General features: G+C 37.0%; 1 protein-coding gene across 9 annotated transcripts in view; it reads right to left on the bottom strand.

The window, feature by feature from the left end:
• Positions 1–22,690, bottom strand: part of ATF7IP (activating transcription factor 7 interacting protein) — an 82,299-nt gene that overhangs the window by 17,826 nt on the left and 41,783 nt on the right. For 5 of the 9 annotated variants that reach the window (XM_036401645.2, XM_036401644.2, XM_054515021.1 and 2 more), the window contains 8 exons: positions 20,930–21,075; positions 19,649–19,786; positions 18,480–18,545; positions 17,881–17,954; positions 17,303–17,391; positions 15,368–16,006; positions 13,779–13,846; positions 10,344–12,346 (listed from right to left, as the gene is read on the bottom strand). In XM_036401645.2, coding sequence (XP_036257538.1) covers positions 10,901–12,346; positions 13,779–13,846; positions 15,368–16,006; positions 17,303–17,391; positions 17,881–17,954; positions 18,480–18,545; positions 19,649–19,786; positions 20,930–21,075 — 2,666 coding nt within the window. In that variant the 3' untranslated portion in view covers positions 10,344–10,900. Of the gene's footprint in view, positions 1–10,342; positions 12,347–13,778; positions 13,847–15,367; positions 16,007–17,302; positions 17,392–17,880; positions 17,955–18,479; positions 18,546–19,648; positions 19,787–20,929; positions 21,076–22,690 lie in introns of those variants that run through there. The other 4 variants (XM_036401649.2, XM_036401650.2, XM_036401652.2 and 1 more) reach the window with 3 other exon arrangements.

The following is a 22,690-nucleotide window of genomic DNA, read 5'->3' as shown; positions in this document are numbered from 1 at the left end:
TAATTTCCTTTCAATTCTTCCTGTGCAAGGAAATCAAAATCCTTAGAAAAATACTCTGTATGACAGCTAACTGTTTTGAAGCCCTACTTGACTGTGCCAGTGAGAAAGTTCTTTGAATTTCCAAGTCAGCAAGTGTCACAGCACACATTTCTTTATTTTGATATGTCTGGAAGGCGAAAATCCTGAATAAGCCTTAGTTAAAAAGACTTATTAAATCAACTCAGCCAACAAGGTCTCATATGTGCAATTCTCAGGAAGAAAGACCTTCTCTTGGCCAGCCCCACTATTCAAGGTTTTTATTAAATGACCCTGGACAGCAATCTCCTCAACAGGAGCTATGCAGAAGCAGTCAGGCTCTTTCTGCAGCCCACCCCAGAAGCTGCAGATCTGCAGGGCAGCCTTTGAGCAGAGCTCTGTGGAACAGCCCCAGTCCTGGTTCTGAGACACACATTTCAGCTACCCCCAGCAGATGCTGTACTCGATACACAGCACACCATGACGTCCCCAGCCAGATTCCCCTACTTCACCAACCATGCATTTCCCTCAAATGAAATTTAGGGAAAATCTTAAGGAAACTTGAAAAGCCAAAAAGGCTGAACATTGTTTCCTACCTAGAGGAGCAAGGTGTAGGCAGGGAATCCCCAAACAAAACAGACTGCTCATTATGCCTGCCATAAAGGTCACCATTTTGACTATTTGCAGCATCCACCAACACTCATAAGGAGTAGAAGGAGCATCCATTTCTATAACCCATCATGCTGACAGTTTTCAGATACTTGAAGATATCTCAAATTCAAGATTTCATTTGAGAATGAAAAGGAAATCCAGGAAGAACTGGCAATCTGGTGTTAGAGGACTGGTCCACACTACTTCCCCATGGTGAAATTAAGCATCTCCATGATCTCAGAGAGCAACTTTCTCACCTTATCCAGATGTTTCTGGAGTACTGACACCACCAGAATGGTTAAGAGCTACAAATTTAACCCACAGGGCATCCTCTCTGTGAAATGGAAGTAATAGTTTTCAGAAAACCCTGTGCCCAACCAAACAAGAAAATAAAACCACCCTTTTTTAGTATTGTGACTATTTCACCCAGAAATTCTCTAAGGGAAATTTTTTATAGTACAAGGACTTGTGGCAACTCCAGTTTACAACAGAACTATGTCTGAGGAAAAACTACAGAGAAACAATTGCTCTTTTCTTCCATAAAAAGGAGGGAATGGGATTCTTTGGACAAGATTGCCATGTTAGACATAAGAAATGGAGATTCAGATGTGCTGCTCTGAGCAAAATTAGAAGACAACTTCAGAATGCTTGCAGCCCTGATGAAGTCAAGAGGAAGCCTGGCACTGGACTTCCAGTCATATATGAACAACACTTCCATACATGTCAAAAACTGAAACAAGAGAACAAATCTTTCAGTTCCTAATATTAGATTTCAGCAAGCATTTGGGTAGAAACTGGTAAAGCAGAAAAGTCTAGTCAAAGCATTGTGGTCTGCTATCACTTTTTAGCTATCTCCAAACACAGGAAGCCAACAACATGAAACTGCTTCAGCTGATCTCAGCAGAAGAACAGATGATGCCATCTTAACACCTATCAGTGCAGCCACATCAGTGAAATAATGAAAACCATTAACGAGAACCTCAAACATTTGCCTGATGGTTTGGTTTACATACTGCCTAGCAAGTCTTAGTAACAAAGGATTCACACACCTTAGAATACAAATAAACTGAAACAGAAACAAAACAACCACAGCATCATAAATTGATCTGTATATATTTAAAATGTCACAGTTACAAATAAACACAAAACCAAACAAACCCAACAAAAGCGAACAAAATCACAACCCCACAGCCAACCATTCTGTCAATCCTTTGTCAGAACCAGTGCACCTGTCTCCAGACCAAATAGAAGCTGCACTTAAAACTGATTGTTTAACACAGCATCTGGGAAATTTCTAGTAATCTAGCAAAAAAAGTTTACATTGAGATTTAAAAGAACTATAAACTACCAAATCCCCTTTTCCATACTTTTACAGCTCATGTATCCTAATGTATGTGCCTTTAAATTCCAAGTAAGTAGAAATCCTCCAAAATACTGTCATTTACATTGCCATTTTGGACCTGTGTTATCTCAGCAGGTGAACAAAGCTTGTATAGCCTGGAAGTAGCAACATCGTGGACTGAACCATCCAGTTAATCACAACTGTATCTGAGCTGCCTTAGTTTAAATATCTCTCCTTTCATATGGCTGTCAGCAGTGTAACAGTCTTAACATACAACAGTGGAATGAGAAAAGTGAATTAAAAATGGAATTAAAAATTCAGCCTAATAAATCCCACTCTGAAATGCCAGAGTTTTAAATACGTATGTAAAAAAAAATTTAGGAAGAAAGTAAAAAAAATACAAGACTTAATCTTTTCTTGACTTCCCAGTTTTAAAATGGCCACATGTTTAGTCTTCAGCCGGTAGGTGCACTTCAAATTGCAATTAAAATGTTTTGCATAAGAGCAATGTGTCCTGTAACTGAACATTTCATACTGAAATGGAACGTAGCTCCAGCCCAAGAGAACACATGTAACAACTTGGAGATGAAAGGCAAAACACAAGGTGAAGTGGAGGGGGGGAGAAGACTGCAAGGTACAACTAAGAGCAGAAACGAAGGTGAAAAAAGGAAGCAGGAGGAAGAAGAAAGGTAGTAGGGGAAAAGAAAATAACAAGCCATGTAGCAACTGAGCCTGCACCACCACAAACACGGAAGGATGGGGCAAGCGTACTGCAAAGTTTCTTCAATATTCCCAGTGTTGTGTAATTTCCCTGAAACAGCCCACAGAGGAGAAGGCCCTTTGCATTTACAACCTTGATCTGTTTGGAAAAATGTGTTCTTTAAAGAAAACCTTGTCAAATTGCAGGCCCTCTGCCCCAGCTGCTTTAGTCTGCAAAGTCATGTCCACACCTATTGCAATTACCCACATGAAATGATCTATTTGTGTGTCAGATGCCCCAGGCAAGCATCAACTTGGAATGTGTGAAGGAAAAGTATTTTGATGGCAAGCACAGAACTTGTGAAAGCAGCAACTGAAAGACCTTAGAAAAAAGGGTAAAACTGAAAGTGTAAACATTCTTCTAAGTATCTGAGTGAAACCTGTCAAGTCCTGAAATAAGAAATTATAACCTCTTCTAAATTTCTCTTTATCAGTTACATGGAAACTGCTTTATAGCGCATATGGAAGTGAAAACAATGAAAAGTATGCATTAAATGAATGCAACTACTCAAATTTGTGCCTTTCCTACTTCATATTAGAAATTGGTACTTTAAGTGTTCTACTAACTGTAAAACTTTTGCTTAAAACTAACATTTTCAGATTTTCTTGACCATGAAAACTACTAGAAACAAAACTTTAATTTATTTGATTACACAAAATCTCTATTCATTTTTAGTAATTACACTCCAATTCAGGGTTTTCTAAAGAGAATCAGTAAAAATTACCTATGCTCACAATTTCATGCATTTTCTACTATGTATGCATAGACAACATAATTGCTTTCTTCCAATCCCAGCCACTAAAGTCTTTTTAAGAATAGAAGAAAGTACTGAGAAAGTAATGGACTGACAAATAAGATATACTTGTGGGGATAATTGCCAGGAAAAAGCAGCAATGATACCGTTTCCTTGAGAAAGAAAGTAATTATACATTGCCTTTCTAAAGCCAGTGGATATCATATGGATATTAAAGAAATTTAAACAGTAAGTAAAACAGAAGAGAGGTTCTTAGCAGTAATAAAAATCATGGAACTTGTCAAAAATGGATAAATACAGGGTCACCTGAACTCAACGTTACAATTAAGATTTGCAATAAAACCAATGCAAATGTTTTATAATTAGGAACTTTTTTCCTGCTATTGGAAGACTGTCATAATATCCCATATGTCATCAACTGCAATATCAAATAATTAATCCACACACTAGAAAACAATATATTAATAAAGGGAAATCAGAGAGGCATCAGCCTTGCAATAAATGAAGGGCTGTCTCTGGCATTCAAGTGATTCTTGAAGCAGTTCCCTCACCTGCCTCTAGAAAAGCAGGGACATTCAGCCTAGTACCATTATATGTGTTTTTCTACTTGCAGAGAGCATTCTACAGTGTCGTAAAATACAATGGAGTAGGAGAAAGAATATTACCTTAGCTTTGCTATCCAGCAACTTTTTCAAATCATTACTGCTGCAAATTAGGTTGATTTATGTGCAATTTTGAAAAGAAAGAGAAAACTTTTTTACAGACACCCATCCCCATGATTTTTTTTTATTCTGATACTACAAGGAAAACACAGGTAAGGAAGGAGACAATTTAAGGACCAAAGCACATATTGGTAGACATGATATTGAAAAAAGAAGTTATCTCCCACCATAACTGCAACTGTGAAATTTACCACAGAAAAAGTTACAACACCACAGCACATATGGGCCAATGGCAAACTACTGTAGAAAACTGGGAAAGAAACCTCTAAAGCTCAAATGGAACAGCTCAACAACATGCACACGTATTGTACCAAATGAAAAACCAAAAGCTACAACTTGGAATTTTGAAGAAAGTTCTGAATATGCACTTCTCTATTCACATATGATATACATGATTTTAAAAGTTTTGGTATTATATAACGCCACAGTTCAGTTCATCACAAAGAGATAAACAAGGTTATTGATTGTAATGCCACCTGCTTTTCATAAAGGAACATTTCAGTATGTAAGAGTGAAAAATTAATGGGAAAAAATGCAAAAACAAAAAAATACATTGCAAAGTAAAAAAAAACAGTTTCAGGGTAGTAAAGATCGAAATTCTGAAGAGTATGTGTGGCACACTGACACAATGCAGACAATTTTATTAATAGTTTCTACTGTAACAAACTAGAAAAAAATCTGGAGGTTGCAAACCAGACAATTAATGAAGCATCACACCACCACAATAATACATGACGCACCAAGGCGTTATATAATAGCAAAATCAATCTTAAATTATGGGGAGTGATGTTAAAATATGTCTTGGGAATGGAATGCATGTAGAGAGGGTGGCAATACTGTGTTTGTATGCATAATTATAAGGTTAATATTTCGTTTTGAGTCATCTGCATACAAAATTAGAGACTTCAAGCACAGTTTAAGCAGTTGTGAAAATTATTTTTTCATACATTTTTGAGCATATTTCAGCCACAGACTGTTTCAGTGTCAAATTTATCACTCCTCAACCGTTATTTTTTCCAATGCAGTAACTCCCATAAAATTGAAGTAATTATTCCAGCCTTTCAAAGATGTCGTGATAATCTACTCAACCAGGTACCAAACATATTTGTCATCTCTTACCAAGATAAAAGGAGAATGATAATGTAATAAAGGAAGCAGTTTACCAAGATCAAAGTTTACACAAACAAAATTTCATAGTGCTGCAATACATGTTTCGATAGTGTGGTTGCATATTTGTGTAACACTCAAAAATACTTTTAACATACACTTTATGTGTTGCATTCACACGATTGCTCCATTGCCCTTACCCTTAACTGGTACTGTGCTAACTTCCTACCAAACAAGAACAATACAAGTGTGGAAAAAATGAATAACCAGTTATATTAACCCCTATGTATATATACCCTCTCATTTCTTTGGTGCAAAGAGCAGATATTGGCCATCTTATTGAACAGTGAATATATTTATAATTCTTTTCAGATTAGTTTTCTGCAGCTTTTAAAAGCTATTATCCATGCCTGGAGTAATGGCATAATCAGTGAGATTGTTTTAATATCTCTCCCAAATTTTCTGGCCTCAAATAACAAATCTGAGCCTACAATACACAAGTATTTTTACTCATTAAAAACTGCTCTCAGTAGTTAGGGGTAGTTTAAGTAACACAGTCACAGGGAAAGACAATCAACTTTAAAAGTCACATGAGAATGGATTCACTTTAGCTGTGCCCCTTAAAACAGCCATCCAATTCAGCTACATGATGTCCTGCTAACAACTTTGTAATTTAGTTTTCTAATTAGTCTCAGGCAAAGGTTCCACCTCACAGATAAGAGCTAGTGGCATTTTAAACAGCCCAAACATAACCCCATGGTCAGAGACAAAAGTCAAGCAGCCCATTTGACATATATAACTGTATATGTTTATTTTGAGTGATAAAACCATGAAATGCAAGGAAACATATTCATCAATAACGCTTCAACAACATAGAATTAATAGCTGCTCATAAACTGTACGCTGACATATCCACTTTGTTCACATTATTTCCTAAGAGACACTCACAAAGTTTGTTACACATTGCAGAGTAATGTGATAGGAGTTATAAATATACTTTATTAATGTTTTATGGATGAATTTCCAATAGTCAGCAAGATAGCTTAAATTAAACTGTAGCTCAACCAAAGAAATCAAGGTGTGTCAGAAACAATGGGAAATGGGTAGGACTGGTGGACTTTTATTTAATAAACTAACAGTAGCTGTAAAGTGAAATGCACAGATGAAATTTAGACTAAAAAACAGGTTTACTCCTTAAGAAAATAAATTGCACATGAAGTAGGAACAGGAAAAAAAGACTCTTTACCTGACCTGGTGTTTTAATAAATGTAATTCAAACAATTCTTGAAGATTTACTTATGCCAGACATTTTCAACGCTGTTAAGATTTGTTCACTGTTACTTCATGTTACAGTGTAATAAAACTGCTTTCATAGATTCTCTCAGTATACCATAGCTATATTTATATATTATATATAATATATATAAATCCTGTATCTATAACCGGGATTTGTACTAAAATACTTTTAAACCATTCTAAAGATTTGCTATATAATTAAAAATGCCTCTGTCTCTATAACAATAACATTTGTCCCAGTGCAGTAAAAATGCTTGTCATGTCTTCAGAAATGCCACTCAACGACCCGAGGCACTGGAATGGCCACGGATAAAATGACTGGGACCAAATAACAACCCTTAAATTTCTGTGTACACAGGAAAAAGCTGAAGATGAAAGACTAATACAAGTAGTAAGGTGTCCCCTTCCACATCCCTGCGGCCACTCCTTTTGGAGCAAGAAGCAGAGAGAAAGGCTGAAAAGAAGAAAACAGTCACACAGCAATATCATATATCCAAGCTGTATATGGAAAACTTTTGCAACTACTGAGAAGCTGTTCAGTTCAGGATAACCAGAGGTACTAGACTAAAACCACAACAAACCCAAGAACAAATTCCATTTCAAAGCATCCTTCCAATGCCTTCAGGTATTCAACACTGCACAGTGGAGCACTTCACATGGTACAGAGAAGGTGCATATAAGCAAAGAAAATTTAACATACTTTAAGATACCATGCCAACTTCATATAAACAGGAAGTAATTCGAGTACCCCTTAAAGTAACAGCTGAGATTTCCAAACTTAACAGGAAAGCACAAGGAAAACAAGTCCTGTATTCACAACACTAGTACCAAAGCGGAATTATGACAATGAGATGCAAAACTAAATTTATGGAAGCATTATATAAGGAACCAGTTATTCTTCATTGTTTTCAGGGTCATCTCCATCAAAGAAAATGGAATTTAATCAATAACGTAGCAGTCACAATTAATTTAGTTAACTTAGACTAAGCGCTAGGGGTTTGTTGTTTGGGTTTTTGGTGTTTTTTTAATTTGTTGGGATTTTTTTGGTTGGGGGTTTTTGGTTGGTTTTGCTTTTTAGGGATTTTTTTTGCAACTGAAATGAAACTATCTTATTTTAGGAGAAAATCTAACTAGAAAACTCAAGAAACATAGAAGACAAACTTCTTTCAAAGAATATTTCTTATATTTGGATTTTTAAAATTAATTTTAAATGATGATTGGTGATTTTGCATTAAATTTGCAGCCAAAGTATAAATCTAAATTTAGACAACAAACTATATTTAACCTGTTGGTTCACCAAACAGGTTCACTTATAGCAGACAAATAATGGAAAAAGACCCAAAACTTGTTACCGTGCTATTCTGAGGTTCTCTGCTGATACTGCAACTGAGGAGTACAATAATGTCCATTTTGATATAATTTATTATGTTCACACAGCATAACCTGTACTGCCATGAACAGCACTGACTTGAAACTTGACTCCCTGCTCCCTGTATCACTGTACTCACAGCCAAAATTTACTTCACAAAAGCTGTAGAAGATGCATTTGGTTCATTTTTCCTAGAAATAAAATACATGTAAGAAAGATTTATTTAACACTTTAGGTGGGAGAGGAAAGAGGAGAAAGATTTTTTCAGTTCTGGAAAGTTAGAAAGATGTTCTACTAATTAGAAATCAAAGTTTACCAGAAAGCTTAGTAAATAATGATGCCAGGTCTTGTGAAGCAATAATACTTCCAGCCCAAATGAGGAATTCTTTCTTATTAAAAACAAAAAATAAAAAAATTCTCCCGTACAAAAACCCAGAAGGTAGTAAGAGGACACTGTATCATTGGTGCCAACAGAACTAGAACTTAACAAATGAGAATCCAAAAATACCCAATTATAAGCCAACAGAACGGAAGTCAAGTTAGAAGCCAAATGATAATCAAAAAGAATGAGAGACATGCCAATACTGGCCTAGAGATCCCTTTTTCTATTTTAGTCACCAACTAGATTTGTGTTGGAGAATGAAGCCGTCAGCAATTTGCTGTTGCACTAAGTCATCCAGATGCAGTAAGAACCAGAGCAGGGTATGTGGTCAGTATGACCAGAGTATGCAGCAAGAGGGAACACAGAATCATCTGGCAACACACTTTTCTTGTTCCTGGAGGATAAATGTTCAGTGCCAATATACTGGAAGAAGCAACTACCTGAGACAAAGATGGTAACATTTTTCTGGGAGAGGACAGTAATACACACCCATCCTGGGGGAAGTTTAGATTCAATTTAGAGATTAATTTTGCCAGTTTTGCCGAGTTATTAATTCCATGAATCTCTAAAATTTCGAAATCTGTGTTACCCTAAAATATCCTAGAAGAAGTTACTGCACAGTTCTCCTATATTTTGAGAACTGTTTGCCCTTTGTTTTTTCACTTTTTCTTCTTGCCATTAGAAAGGATCAGTTTCTCGACCATCTCTAATTGATTTACTTTAGGCTCGACAAAATGACCCATGCTTTCTTTCCTCTAGTCATTTATGTCATGAATTAACACTCCTACTAAGGAAGCAGGACTGTGTAGAAGTAATTTCTATATTAACAATTACATCTGATCAACTATCTCAACCATAGATGAGTTTAAGATCACTAAAGAACTTTTAAAACCTTTTAACTGTTATCACTATCCATTAGAAAATGGAGCACTGTGTTTACAATTTGGAAAATTGATGCAGTAAGTATGAATAATGGAAAGAAGGTCACAAAAGTAAATATTATCAGCCAAGATAAAAACTCCAACATTCAGGCATCAAGTCCTCTGTACAGACTATAGCAGTGTGTATATTGACTATACACTATAACAGAGTGATAAATCTCATTCAAAATTTGAAAGCCTATTCCAGCAAGGAAGTTCTCCACAGAATTAAGAGTATACCATGGTCAATTTGTCCTTTCAGCTGCGACTTTTCCCTATTTTGTCCATAGTTGAGCAACATCAACACTTCAAGTGAAGTCCTTAGTATGATAAACCGTGTGAAGTGCATCTGTGTACACTCATTTGAAAAGGACAAAACAATTTTTATTTCATTGTCAATATATGGAAAACAGTTTTAAATGCTACACTATTTCTTCTTCCAAAGTGGACCAACCATAATCTAATTCTATAACCAGTTTTCTATTTTTATTTACTGGTAGATCTCTTGTCAGAATCTATGATGAAAAATTATTCACATCCACTATGCTGAGAATTTCTAACCTGTGAAAATCTACAGAAAAGATAATGACAGGACCAGTTTACTGACCTGAAGACATTAAAACCAAAAATATTTGGACAGGGTTCAGTGAGGAAGAACAAGATGTCCTTCCTGTGAATTATATATACTGGCAAAGACTAGAGTGCAAAGATGATGTGACATGTAACAAAGGGGGTTGGTGAGAGGAAATACAAAAAAATAAAAAAAACTCTCTCACAAGTTAGGCACAGAGACAACACAAACAATAATTACCTGGCATTTAAGCAAGAAATTGTTTTCAGCTCTTTTGAGAATGTTTTCCCCATTTCATGCACAACCAAAGAGATCCCAATTTTAATACTACACATACCAATAATGCCCTTGGAGAACAGAATGACTGAAATCTTAAGCCAAAAATATTAAATAGGAAAGACCTGCAATGCAAATCTGCAGCTCACAGAGAAAATCAATTTAGAAGAAGGTTTCAAAAAAAAAAAAAAGGAAACAAAGGCACAGTCCTCTGGTAGGTCTGATAAGAATTTGAACAGAGGGTGACAGTGGTTAAGCAATTCCAGGTGTTTTCATGCGTATGCATATATTTGTAGTGCATCTGTGTCTATTTCATTCAGCTTCTACTTTCTTGGTGCTCTTCAGTAATCAAGTATTTGATTTGTAAGATGCTACATTAGTGCCAGTAGTCACAAAATAGTACGATAAATAACACTCTTCACAAAATATAAAAGCCACACTCTTAGTGAAGAAAGCATATCTTCAGCTAAGTGGAAATCAATATCTCCCTTTAATGTTTTTTAAATAACTCTGCTCAGCCACTTGGAAGAGTCCCAGCTGCCACAAAAAGTCATACAAACTCCAAGCCCTCCACAGTTTAAATTTTTGCTCCATAGCTGACATCTTGAGTGCGAACAGGATACCTCTTGCTGAATTAGACTATAAGGAATTTCCTTCATAGACCAAATAAAAAACCAAATCTGATAATTTTTCCATTTTAGCAATTCATCTGGAATCAGTTCTATTACAGAAGCATCAAGTCATAGGTTCTTGTTTTATCACACGTTTCATAAAGACAGGTTTGCTACAACAGCCTTGAAGGGGACCAGCAGTTAGGTTTCCACTGGTCACGCCCTTGGGGAGAAACACCTTGGATGAACTGCGGTTCAACAGGACTGGGCTTTTGTAATTCAGAGCTGGGCGTCCCTCAGGGACTAAAGCCACAGAGCTAGTGCCAGGTGGCACCACAGATTTTGTAGGGAATGAAATTTTGTTTTGTTCTAGAACAGTATGTTTTACAGAGGAGGTGGATGCACCAGATACTGATTCTTTTCTCGCTTCATTTGGGATCTTGCTATATCGATAACTGGGGGCATTGTTTTCCATTATATCTGACCAGGCCCTGTAGCGAACCTCTGCAGAGCCCCAGTAGTGCCTAATAGCAGACTCAGAGCGATGGCCTGTCACTGCCATTATTTCCCTAGGCCCCAGTCCTGCTTCACAGAGTAGCTGGATGGTGGTAGTTCGGAGAGAATGATTGGTGTACCGCTGAGAGAGCCTGGCTGCCACACTTATCCTGGGCATCATGGTACCCAGGTAGTTCACACCCATTGGTTCTCTTTTGTACCACACAGGCTGTTCTTGCATTTGCTCTGACGTTAGCTTTAGAGGGTGCAGGTAAAAAGCAGGGGGCTCTGGAGGCAACTTGGACAAATAAAGTTCCAAGGAAAATACAGGACAGTTTGGGTCCCCAGGCATATCATACATTTTACCCATTTTATGAGGATCTTCTCCATTTTTGCCTTTGCCAGGATATCTAAACATAGCGTATCGACGCCCATTCTTGTCCATCTCAACCACAAATGCATCTGGAGCCAGATCTCTCAGAATTTCCCTCCCTCGCTTGGCAAAATGCAACTGCAAATCAAACCACACCTTGTTGACGAGTGCCAGGGGACTGTGCAAGCCCAGCACACCAGATTGCTTAATCTTACGCAAGTCCTCGGCAGCTATAGGAGGATGGTGGTGAGTCTCATCCTTCCCCTGCATGCGCAGCATCTTCAGCACGCTCACAAACACCATGTTTGCACTGGCAAACTCTTTGTCCTTCATTAAGCAAATCTGACGATTGTAAGGCGGCATTTTGAGATGCCGGTTTAAGCCAGCGCGCATTGACTTGTAGCTTGCCACACTGTAGGTATTTCCATCGTGATTTCTTATTGTGTAATAAAACTCTCTTAAGATATCATTGAGTTCACTTACTGGGACCAATTCAAAGCTAGGATCCTTGCCATTTTTGGCCAGCCACTGTTTTAATAGGTTAGCTGCCCAGCCAGTCTGCTTGTGGGTGTTTTTGATGCTCTTAGCATCCTCTTCCTCTTCCTCCAAGCCAAAGAGAACATCCTCAGGGAAGTTAAAATTCGTCTGTGCTGCTTCTACTGCTTCTTTATTTTCTGATGGAGTCTCTTCCTGTTTCAACTGCTTTTCGAAACAATTGATCAAAGTTGTACCATCAAATATGCCACAGGTATACGGCACACAGCGAACTACTTTATGATCTGAGAGCTGTGAAGTGTGGAGTAATACATAATATTTTGGATTTTACCTAACAAAAAGCAGGTGGCATTAACTGGGTTTTTCAAATGAACGGCATGTCAATTCCATACCTCACTAGCCAATTAAAAAGCATTAGGTTCTTCTTTTTTAACCATGGCATTACACAAGCTTTAACTGATTTCCCAGAAAGCAAACCTAGAACATACACTACACAACAGAAGACTGAAAACCAGAAAACATCCTATGTCTTATTTCCCTCCTTCCAGCTTATCTTCCACTGCTAAATACCATTGTCATACACAATCCATTTTTCCATATTTTTTCCAGGTATCAGGCTCTAACTGAAGAAAAATTCCAAAATATGAATCTTATACTGAAAATTAAACCTTAAAACTCTACTACTGTCATCCATTATGGTACTGGATTTCCTATGTATCAATTACTGACAAGGGTTTTGAATAGCTATAATCCACAGGTATCTTTGAAAAATGAAGTTCCAAACAACCTTTCTTTATCTTAATTGAAAGATAAGAGTGAGGCATAGTTTATACTCTAAAATACTGACTACTTTTGCCAGACTACTTTCAGCAGGTGAAAACCAGAATATTGTCCAGTATATTTTCTTCTTGCTTTGAAATACAATTTAGATTAACTGTACCTTGAGACACTAATGAATTTGGAAATGCTGTCTAGAAGAAATTAATTTTATTCCTCTTAATAACATGACTTCTAATTAATAGGAAGAGTTAAGTATGAGGTGCTTTTTGAAACATCTATACACAGAAAGAAAATTATTTATGAAGAATTTTAAATAGCTTAATTTCAAACATTAAAGTTCAAAGCAAGTCCAACAAATTTTAGACAAAAAAATCCAGAAGTATTGCAAGCTATCCTTCATGAAGTAGCTATTCCTGAAGAAGGTTTCTTTTCCTTTTTTTTCCTCCCATGATATATGGCAATCAAACATTAAAATTCCAATTTTAACTTCTGGATTAGTGTAGGAATGAGAGCAGTGCGATAATTTATAAAATATTTGTATCTATAAAGGTTCAAGCCATTCAGACAAAGATTGGGCAGTCTTTTCTTTGTATGCTAGCTCTGTTTTAGCAGACAACTTTTAGTCTGCTCCTGATTTACCAACTCCTCTACCTACAGAAATCCCATCAGAACACTTCTGAAAAAATTATCAGAAGCTCATGCTGTAAGTAACAGTGAATCAAAAGAAGAATAATATAAACTGAGAGAAACTAGAAAGGATGGCACAAAAGAAACTAAAATTGTTCAATTATAATCAATAAAGATAATCTCCTGTGGATTGTAACTTTAGAATTTTATACAGAAACAATCAACAGCCTACCTGTGTTGTTCCCTCAGCAGGTCGCTTGTTTGACGAAGTATCTGCTGGTGGCCTGCTTGTCTGGTTTTCTGAGGGGTCAAAAAATTGTTCATTTGCAGTATCTACTCAGTACTACTTATTGCTACCCACTAGCCATATTTGTAGGCAATATTCAAAACTGTTTGACACTAAACATTCAATATGTGACATATTTTACATTTAGCCCCAGTTTTCAATTATAAGTATTCAAGTTTGTTTAATGTGTTCCTTTCCTCTTAAGTTTGACAGTATATTAAAAACATTTTATGAGCAATTTCCTTGCCTGAGCACAAAGTATAACTCCAATCTCTCCTCCCCCTGTATGCATACTGATAAGCTATTCAACTAAAAATTAATAGAATTGTTAAATATTTCTGTACAAAAAAAGATCTGACTGAAAAAAGGATGCTTAAAGAGACTGCAAAATATATAACTGAGGCAGGGAGACTGAGTATCTTAAGTAGCTCAGCCAACACTAAACAAGCAATTTAAAAAGCTGCTTTAATATTTGATGCAAATATATAAATTCAAATTCAGTTCTCATTCCTTCTCATTTTAATTAGAGCTCATCAGCAACAGTGCTGGCCTAAATCAGCATTTCAGTTCTGGTGAGAAAACTACTAGGGTACAAAGTAAATCTATGGAAACTGCGTAAAATGAGACATTCTTTGGACACATAGGTCCTCCCTTTTTTCACTGTATCTCATCAGCCACAACCCTTTTTATTTTGTCTTAAATCACTTCTTTTTGCTTTAGAGCTAGGAGTCAATACAAAACATAAATGTCTAACTCTACAGAGCACGTATTTTAGCGTAAGTAACTTAGATACAGGAAAATGAAATGAAACTAGTTCTGATGTCAAGTTTTGCTTGAGATCCTTCTAGCTTATATTGTGCCAATGAGGCTATAACTCCAACACTTATAAATCCTGAAATCCCACCTATTAAAAAAAAATCCAAAATCCCACCTATTATAAACAAAAATTAAGGTATGTAAAATCAGAAGTGCAGACAACCATCAGGGCAGGACCAAAGACTGAGAAAAAGTATTTAAAAATAATTAAGCTAATTATTGTTATTTGAACATTTATTGTCTTTAGAGCCTTTATTTAAATATTTGGAACTAGGTTCATATTCAATTGCTTTTTTCTACCAATTTGTTTTCTTTTAAGTGTTGTCAAAATTAAGTTACAATTATACTTTCCTTTCAGTATGCCTTTACTTAGAAAGGTAGTTCCTATTATTCTGAGAGTCTGTGTTAAAATTAAATACCAAGTTCTTAATGACAGGAGTTTCTTACTTCACGCTAGGAATTATATAAATCAAACTCTAAATAAAACAAAGCTTACAAAGCCACACTACTGCTGACTTCAAGAGAGTTTACTTTCAACAATGTCTAAAACAGATCTGTCATAGAGATTATTTTCATCTTGGAAATTTCAACAGAAATGCAACCTAGAAGAACTATCTCTATAAAACACATTAAGCAACAATTTCCCACAGAGTGCAGTTTTATGTTTCCCTGTGACCACTATCCTCCTCTGCCAGTGCCAACATTCAAGCATAACTTACCAGTCTTGGGTGCTGCAATGGTGGATGGTTCAGTAGGAGCTGTACTATTAAATGCAGGGAGAGGAAGCTTCATCTGTAGGGGTGCTCGACTGGCAGTCGCATTATAAAGTCCTGGAGTACCCACTGTGGGCAAAGAAGTCCTTGTGGTCTGGGCAACAGGATGTGAAGTAGGAACAGCCTGTACTGCCAACGTTGTGCCTACTGACCCAGCACTGGCTGTAGAGTTCCTTAGAATACCAGGACTGGGCACAAGTGGGATGTTATTTGGTTTAGTTGTGTTAGTTGATGCCAAAGACACTGTCGTTTTGGTAAGGCTACCAACTGTAGACGAGTTTTGTACAGATATGAATTCAACGTTGCCTGAGGGCTGGTTAGAGACCAAAGTCCCTGTGTGGCCTTGCAGAAGCTGAGTCTGGGATGAGACTGCCACAGGTACATGCAGGATTACAGGCAAAGACTGCAATGAGACAGACACTGACTGAGTGCTGCCGGTGGGCACTGTGTTAGTGCCTACAACTGTAGCTGTGTTAGCTGTGGGAAGCACTGCTGTTGTCAAAGAGCTGGTGGAGGACACTGGAGTCTGAAGCTTAGGATGTCCACTGACAACTGCTGGAGAAGCAGCAAGACTGGAAGCAGGCACTACACATAAAAAATAAATAAAAAAATTAAGCATTTGAATCAAGTGGGAAGTTTCACTGTAACACAACAAATGGAAGCAATTTATGATGAGGGCAGTGAGTCACTGGAACTGGCTGTCCACAGTGACTGGGAACGCCCTAGCATTTTAAGTGCTCAGCGTCAGGCTGGACAGGGCTTTGAGCAACTTGATCGTGTGAAAAATGGCCTGGCCTATGGTGGGAAGGTTGGACTAGATGATCTTTAAAGGTCCCTTCCAACCCAAGTACTTCTATGATTCTATGAAAAAAGTGGTATATAATTACTTCTTTTTGCAAATAAAGGCTATAGGTACATTTTTCTGTTGTACACTCTCATGTTCAATGGCCTGGTTAAAGACACAGTCAATACTGGTTTTCTGTTTATAAGAAATATCAGGAAAAAAGATATATAAAGAATTATGACACAGGCTTGAAGAAAGCTCCAACATTTAGCTGCTGAAAACATAAAATACAGCATTTTAAGCACCCATTATAGAAATAGCAGAGCGACTGGTGCTTCACAAAACACAAGAAAAACTATTTCAGCTATGACTAGCTTGTCTTGTATAGGTAGAACCTTGTATCCAGAAGGTTCTACCAAAACCAAGTATTAATGTGTCAGAGAAGATACTGACTTTTATGTCACAAAATTTCAGGATTAATTCTAAAGATCAGGAGCAAAACACGCTACTGAAAGCCAGTACATATAAACTGTAAGATAATCCTGTGGGAAAGATTCAGCATTTGATATGAAACTATTTTTACAACCAAGGACCGCAAACTATAATGAATAAATTAATGGTGAGTTTGAGTCTATATTCCCTATAAAATTTTAATCTAGAAATTCCATTTTTCAACATGACTCCTTTAAGAAATGTGCTTTATAATTGCTGTTTAGGTTCCAATTCAATTTCTATAGTCATTAAGTAGAGAGAAGGGTATCATCAGCATCCTATTATGACCAAGTACAAAAAAAGACCTGAGACACGTCTCAGTTTTTGACAGCCAATTTTGCTGCCATACCCAGCATGCAGTCTGCTGAAGGATCTAATTTACCACAAGTTCTGCTTGGCCAAATCAACACCTTTTTTTCCATACCTGGTAAGCATACTAAACGAATATAAACAGGGAATGCACTAGACAACTAAAAATAATAATTTTTTTTTAGGTCAGAAAAAAGGAGTAAAATCAGTTTTGCTCTGTTTGGTTAGTTAGTTCTTTAATGGAAAGCAACAGAACTTTTAAGAAGTGTGTTTATAGTCCATAAGCAGTTTCTTACCTGGATTTGCAGGGGCTTGAAAAGTTGCTGGTGTGCTCTCTCCTACATTCCTCTTTGACTCCAGCATCTGCCTTACTGTGCCAGCATTTCTAAGGAACAAAGTTGGAGTTGGCATTTCTCTCAAAAAGCCACATAAGGTATATTTATGAACAGTACAATGGTGAAAAAATCCCTAATTTTACAGCTGTTCTCTTCTTTAAGATTTATTTTTTCAAAACTCACTTTTGCTTCTCAGGCAAATTAATTTTGGCTATTTCCCAAATAAAAAGAAGTATGGAATTACTTATAAATTTTCAAGTCCTTGCACCATAAGAATTTTCCTGTTCTTGAAATTAAACTTCCACTATTATCTATGACTTTTTAAACACTGAAACTGATGCTAAATACCATCTAGATTTAACCAAGAGTGGGTTCAATTCTGTCAATTCATGACTTCTGTAAAAGCAAATCAAATTTTACAAGTGAAGAGCAATGAAGGAAAAGGAGAAAACACTTTAATTAAAAAAAAGGAAGTACAGAGAGTATCTGAAGTGTCCTGTTGTGCATTTTAACACGGTCCCATGATGTGCTTTGCTTACCGATACGTGGCATTGTTTACATTTGCAGGGTCGGGTGCTGCTTTCCCTGGAGATACAGGTGCATTTGCCACATTCTACACAGAATGAGAGAGAGAGAGAGGCCATAACAAAACAACTCTAAGGCAGCTTGCAAACTTATATTTTCATTCTATTTCATATCCATTCACTGCTGTGTGAGTGATTCATTTTCTGAAGTCAACACTGCAGGAGATTTTGACATATTTTACAACTACACAAAATCTCCTTGGTCCTACTGCCTCCCTCTCCTATATCCTGTCTTCTTCCCCCTCTCATCTCTCAGAATCACGGTAGTGGGATGCACTTTTATTTACATGGTACTCTTCATACTGAAGTAAATTTGATTCAGTTATATACAGCTTAAGGTGTTTTCACACTAAAAACAGCTAAAGAAGCTTCTGTATAATTCAGAATTACATAACAGATGTTAAGATTTCTTTAACCAAACCTGACAAACCCAATTGTTAATATCATTGAATAAACAAGTCACATCTTTCTGCATATAAATTTTCTTTGTTTTCCAACACAAGGTTTAGGCTAACTCAGAAAAAACCCCCAGACCCCAACAATCTAGTTCTTACTTCCTGTCTCTTCTTCAAGTCCTCCTTGGCTGCTCCAACACGCTTTGTCAATCTTGCAATTTTAGCCTAAACAGGAAGAAGGTGAAAACAAACAAAACCGTAAGTCCCCAAGAACCATCAAAGAAATTTTATAAACTATAAGATATATAACTAAGACATAGTTAAACCAAATGCTATTTTCATATCATGGAAATTATTCTTCCTTGAAATCCAGTACAACTATGTTATTTTCAACTATATTATAGCAGAAAGACAAATGTATGCATCACAGTCAAGGTATCTTAGAGAAAGGTTTAATTATTTTCCTTCCTATTCACAACTCTACAAACTGAATCCATCTGGCATATTCACACAAAACTACATACATGAAAGCCTTATATGATGTTATTCCTTTGACACTTTAGCTGATGGCTAAAGACACTGGTGAACAAGTATATTGAAAGCATCTTAGAAAGCACTTAAGAAGTCAACATAAATTGTCTGTGGCAACAAGACTAGTATAGTGGGAAGTGATCTGGCAAACTCCATATTTCTTTTCATAAAAAAGTAAAATGGCCTTATTGCTTGAATTTGTTATGAGATAAGCTTTTAATTGTCCTGTCAGTTCAAAATTCTTTTTTGTGATGTTCTTCATGTCACCACTATGCACATATTTTCTATAAATAATGCAGGAAAGCATACTGCATTCAACACTAGCTATTTGCCTCCTTGCTAGAACATCAACTATTTGCACTCTGGGGAAACGTCATGTAGGATGTTCCAAGTCCAGCGCTACTGTCCTCTCTTTCTGCATGTTCCCATTTTTTAAGCAACTTTCCAGCTTCATAAAGACCTTAGATATTTTCATACTTGGAATTTTTTTGAAAATGCCTAAATGGAACAGAAGAGTGGAAAAGCAATCTACTAACAGCTAATGAATCGGTTTGCCACATGGAAGATACCCTTTGGAGTTTCTGTATGATTAACTGGTTGCTTCCCTCCTTCTGAGCAGGAAAATAGTTTCACAACTCAAAAGGACCATTAGTATTTGCTGCTCCCCCCACCACCTCCTCCCCTTGCAGAGTCACAATGGTTTCCCTACTGGCAACTCTAGGAACCTTACTACTAAACATTGAGGAACTTATTTTTGCATTTGACCTTAGTATGGAGCTGAACACATAAACACTCACCTGCATTTCAGTAAGCACAGTTTTATGCCTCTTGTTGCATTCTACTTTCTCCATTCGGGTTTTCAAGTCTGCCAGAGTCTTGTCAAATACCGCACATTGTAAAGCGGTAAGTTTTTCTTCTAACAGTCTCTGGATAATCTGCAAAATTGTTATATAAAAAATACAACAATGCAATCCCAGACTTTGGGGGACTACCTATAAAAATATTCTCAACTCTTAATAAATATCTTGCTATAAACAGAACAATGACAACTGTTGTACCCTGTCAATCAAATAAATCTACACTCAGCAATAAGTGTGCGGTTGCACAGCTAAGTTTTGTCATCATTTTGGAAAATACAAATGGTTTTTAATTAATTCAACAAATTAATTTCCTTGCAGTATAAGAAGGGTATAAATCTTACTATATATAAAAAGAACCTTAACAACAGAAGGTATTCTTTTAAAGTGCAGTGCTTAGTTGTTCTTCTTACTTTTCTATTTTTGAGAGGGACATTGGCATTCAAAGAACAGAAACTTAAGACATTCAACAAAAAATTTTTCTGAGATATATTTTCTCCTAGCAAAAATTCAGTGTTGCCTTTCTTGCAGAAGCTAAAAACGTAAGAAAAGACTGGTTTTCACAAAGTTTACTTGACAGAAGTTATTATTTAATGTTCTTCTCCCATCTATACCTACTGCACTCTAAAAAGTTTTCATAGGAAATAAAACTAAATAAGCTACTAATGTGGTTCAGTTTTTGCCATCCTAAATTAATGAAGTTACAACACATTCTAGCTAATGAACTAACAGAAGAACAGCACAATTTTCTTTTCTTCATGACCATAGGTTCCTTATACAGCAATAGTGCAATCAGGCTATTAACAGCTCTACAAAAATCTGCAAAATGCCAGGTGGATTACACTCTTCTTTGGAGACTGCCTTGTTTTAAAAGCTAGGCACAGAATAAAGTACATCACATATAACTCATCATGGTGAAATACAACCTTTACTAACATTTTCCATCTAGAGTCACATGAGACTTCAAGTATTTTATACATTTCAAATATCACTCCTGCAGCATAGTCTTCAAATGGTATTTGGTCTCTTCTTAAAAGGAGGGCTATGTGGAACTTTATATGAATTAAGCACCTTTGTTATTTGAATAACATCCAATGTTCAACCACAAAAAAGAGAAAATGTTGGAGGACACAGAGTGCGTGCAGAAGGACTGCTAATTCAAAGATGTAACACAAGTGACAGGCATGTGTTTATGTTCTTTGCTCTGCACCTCTATTTTACCTTTTGTAATTTTAGGTCAACATCCTTTCTGGCTGTAATTTTGACTTGGAGTTCTGCTTCATAATCTTCTCCCATGTACCGACGATGTTTAGAATGAACATTGTCCATGTCCTCAGATTTGGAACGCTTTCTCTTTGATGCTTCATCTGGAACAATTAGATAAAACTGCTCATGAGGAACTCCTGAAAAAACAGGTATCTTCAGAATGCCATAATTACCATGAAGTTGTTCACAGTTTAAGCTTTTGCATGGTAAACCAGTAGGAATGCCTTTGGAAAAACATGCTTGATGACACCAAAGTACAAAACCAGTCCTTCTGGTACCTGTACATTACTGCCCTGTCAGTGAGTTCTGCTTTGTGATTCACCCAGTCACTGCCCCAAATGCAAAATGGTTCTACTACCACCAGTCCTCTCTCCAGAGCCTCCCTCCAGTTCATCCTGCTCCTATCAGCACCATCCTGTAATGAAACATGGCTTCTGAGAAGTAAAAGAAAACCTTCTTTTGAAACAGGAATCCTCTTCTCAGAATTCCAGCCAAATAAAACTACATCTCATTTAACTATGCCAGCAATTAACTGTTTTTACTTGCCATGAAGTTTTAACTTGTACCTCCAACACGTGACTGAAAAACCCTTCAAACTTTTTTTTCCACTTCTTGGTTAAGATGGAAAGTAAAAAACTAACAAAAGAACAGACTCGAAACAGACCTAGATTGTTATTAAAAAGGACTTTTACAATGATGAAGCACAGAAGAACCCAAGAGACCTCAGTCACTCCTCCAGCTCCTGGCACTGTGTCCAGAAGGTTCTTGAGGACAAAGAGGACATCTGCTTTTAAAAAATCTTCAGATTTACATAACAAGAACCCAGGGAACTATCAGCTTTACTTCAATCCCTGGGAACATGATGGAACAAGTAAATCTAGATAGAAATCATCTCAAGGCCTATCAAGAAGGAGATGATGGGGAATTGAATGGATTTATCAAAGGGGAAATCAGGCACCATCAGCCTGATAGCCTTCTACAGTGAGACCCCTAGCTTGGTGGATGAGAGGAGAGCATCTTTAATAATGCTTCTGACACCCAAACCATCTTCAAATTCTTGATATATGGCCCAGATAATTTTACTGGCTCAGCTATTGGGCTCCAGGAGCCATGATTATTGGCACATAGTCCAGCTGGAGCTCAGTAATGCACACTAGCAGATGCCACTGGTACCAACACCACCATCTTCATTCATGACCTAGAAAATGGGGTAAGAAGATATCTGCAGCCACTTGCAGGTGATAGAAAACTGGAAGGAGTGATTTGTACACTCCTAAGTAGTTATGCTGCCATTCAGTCACACTGACAAACTGGAGAAATGGGCAAGCAAGAACCTCATGAAGTTTAAGAAAAGGAGATGCCCAAGTGCTACACTTGGATAGCAATTAGCACAGGTTGGGAATTCACTGGCTGGAAAACCCCTTTTCAGAAAAGGCCCTCGTGGTCTCCATGTACATGAAGTTGATCATGGGCCAGCAATGTGCCCTGTTGACAAAGAAGGCCAACAACATTCTTGGCTGCCTGAGAATGAGTACTGACAGGAGGCTGAGGGAGGTTAGAGGGTCCCCTCTAACCAGGGAATGTGAGCCTGCAGCTTGAGTCTTTTGTCCAGTTCTGGGTTTCTAAATACAAAAAAATATGTGAGCATACTGGAGAGAGTGCAGTGTAGAGTCACCAAGATGTTTTTGAGATAGGAGCATTCATCAAGAGCTGGAA

This window comes from Molothrus ater, chromosome 5 (genome assembly GCF_012460135.2).
Source record: "Molothrus ater isolate BHLD 08-10-18 breed brown headed cowbird chromosome 5, BPBGC_Mater_1.1, whole genome shotgun sequence".
NCBI classification, from domain to species: domain Eukaryota; kingdom Metazoa; phylum Chordata; class Aves; order Passeriformes; family Icteridae; genus Molothrus; species Molothrus ater.
Note: the sequence above shows the minus strand (reverse complement) of the source record. Positions and strands in the feature narration are given on the sequence as shown.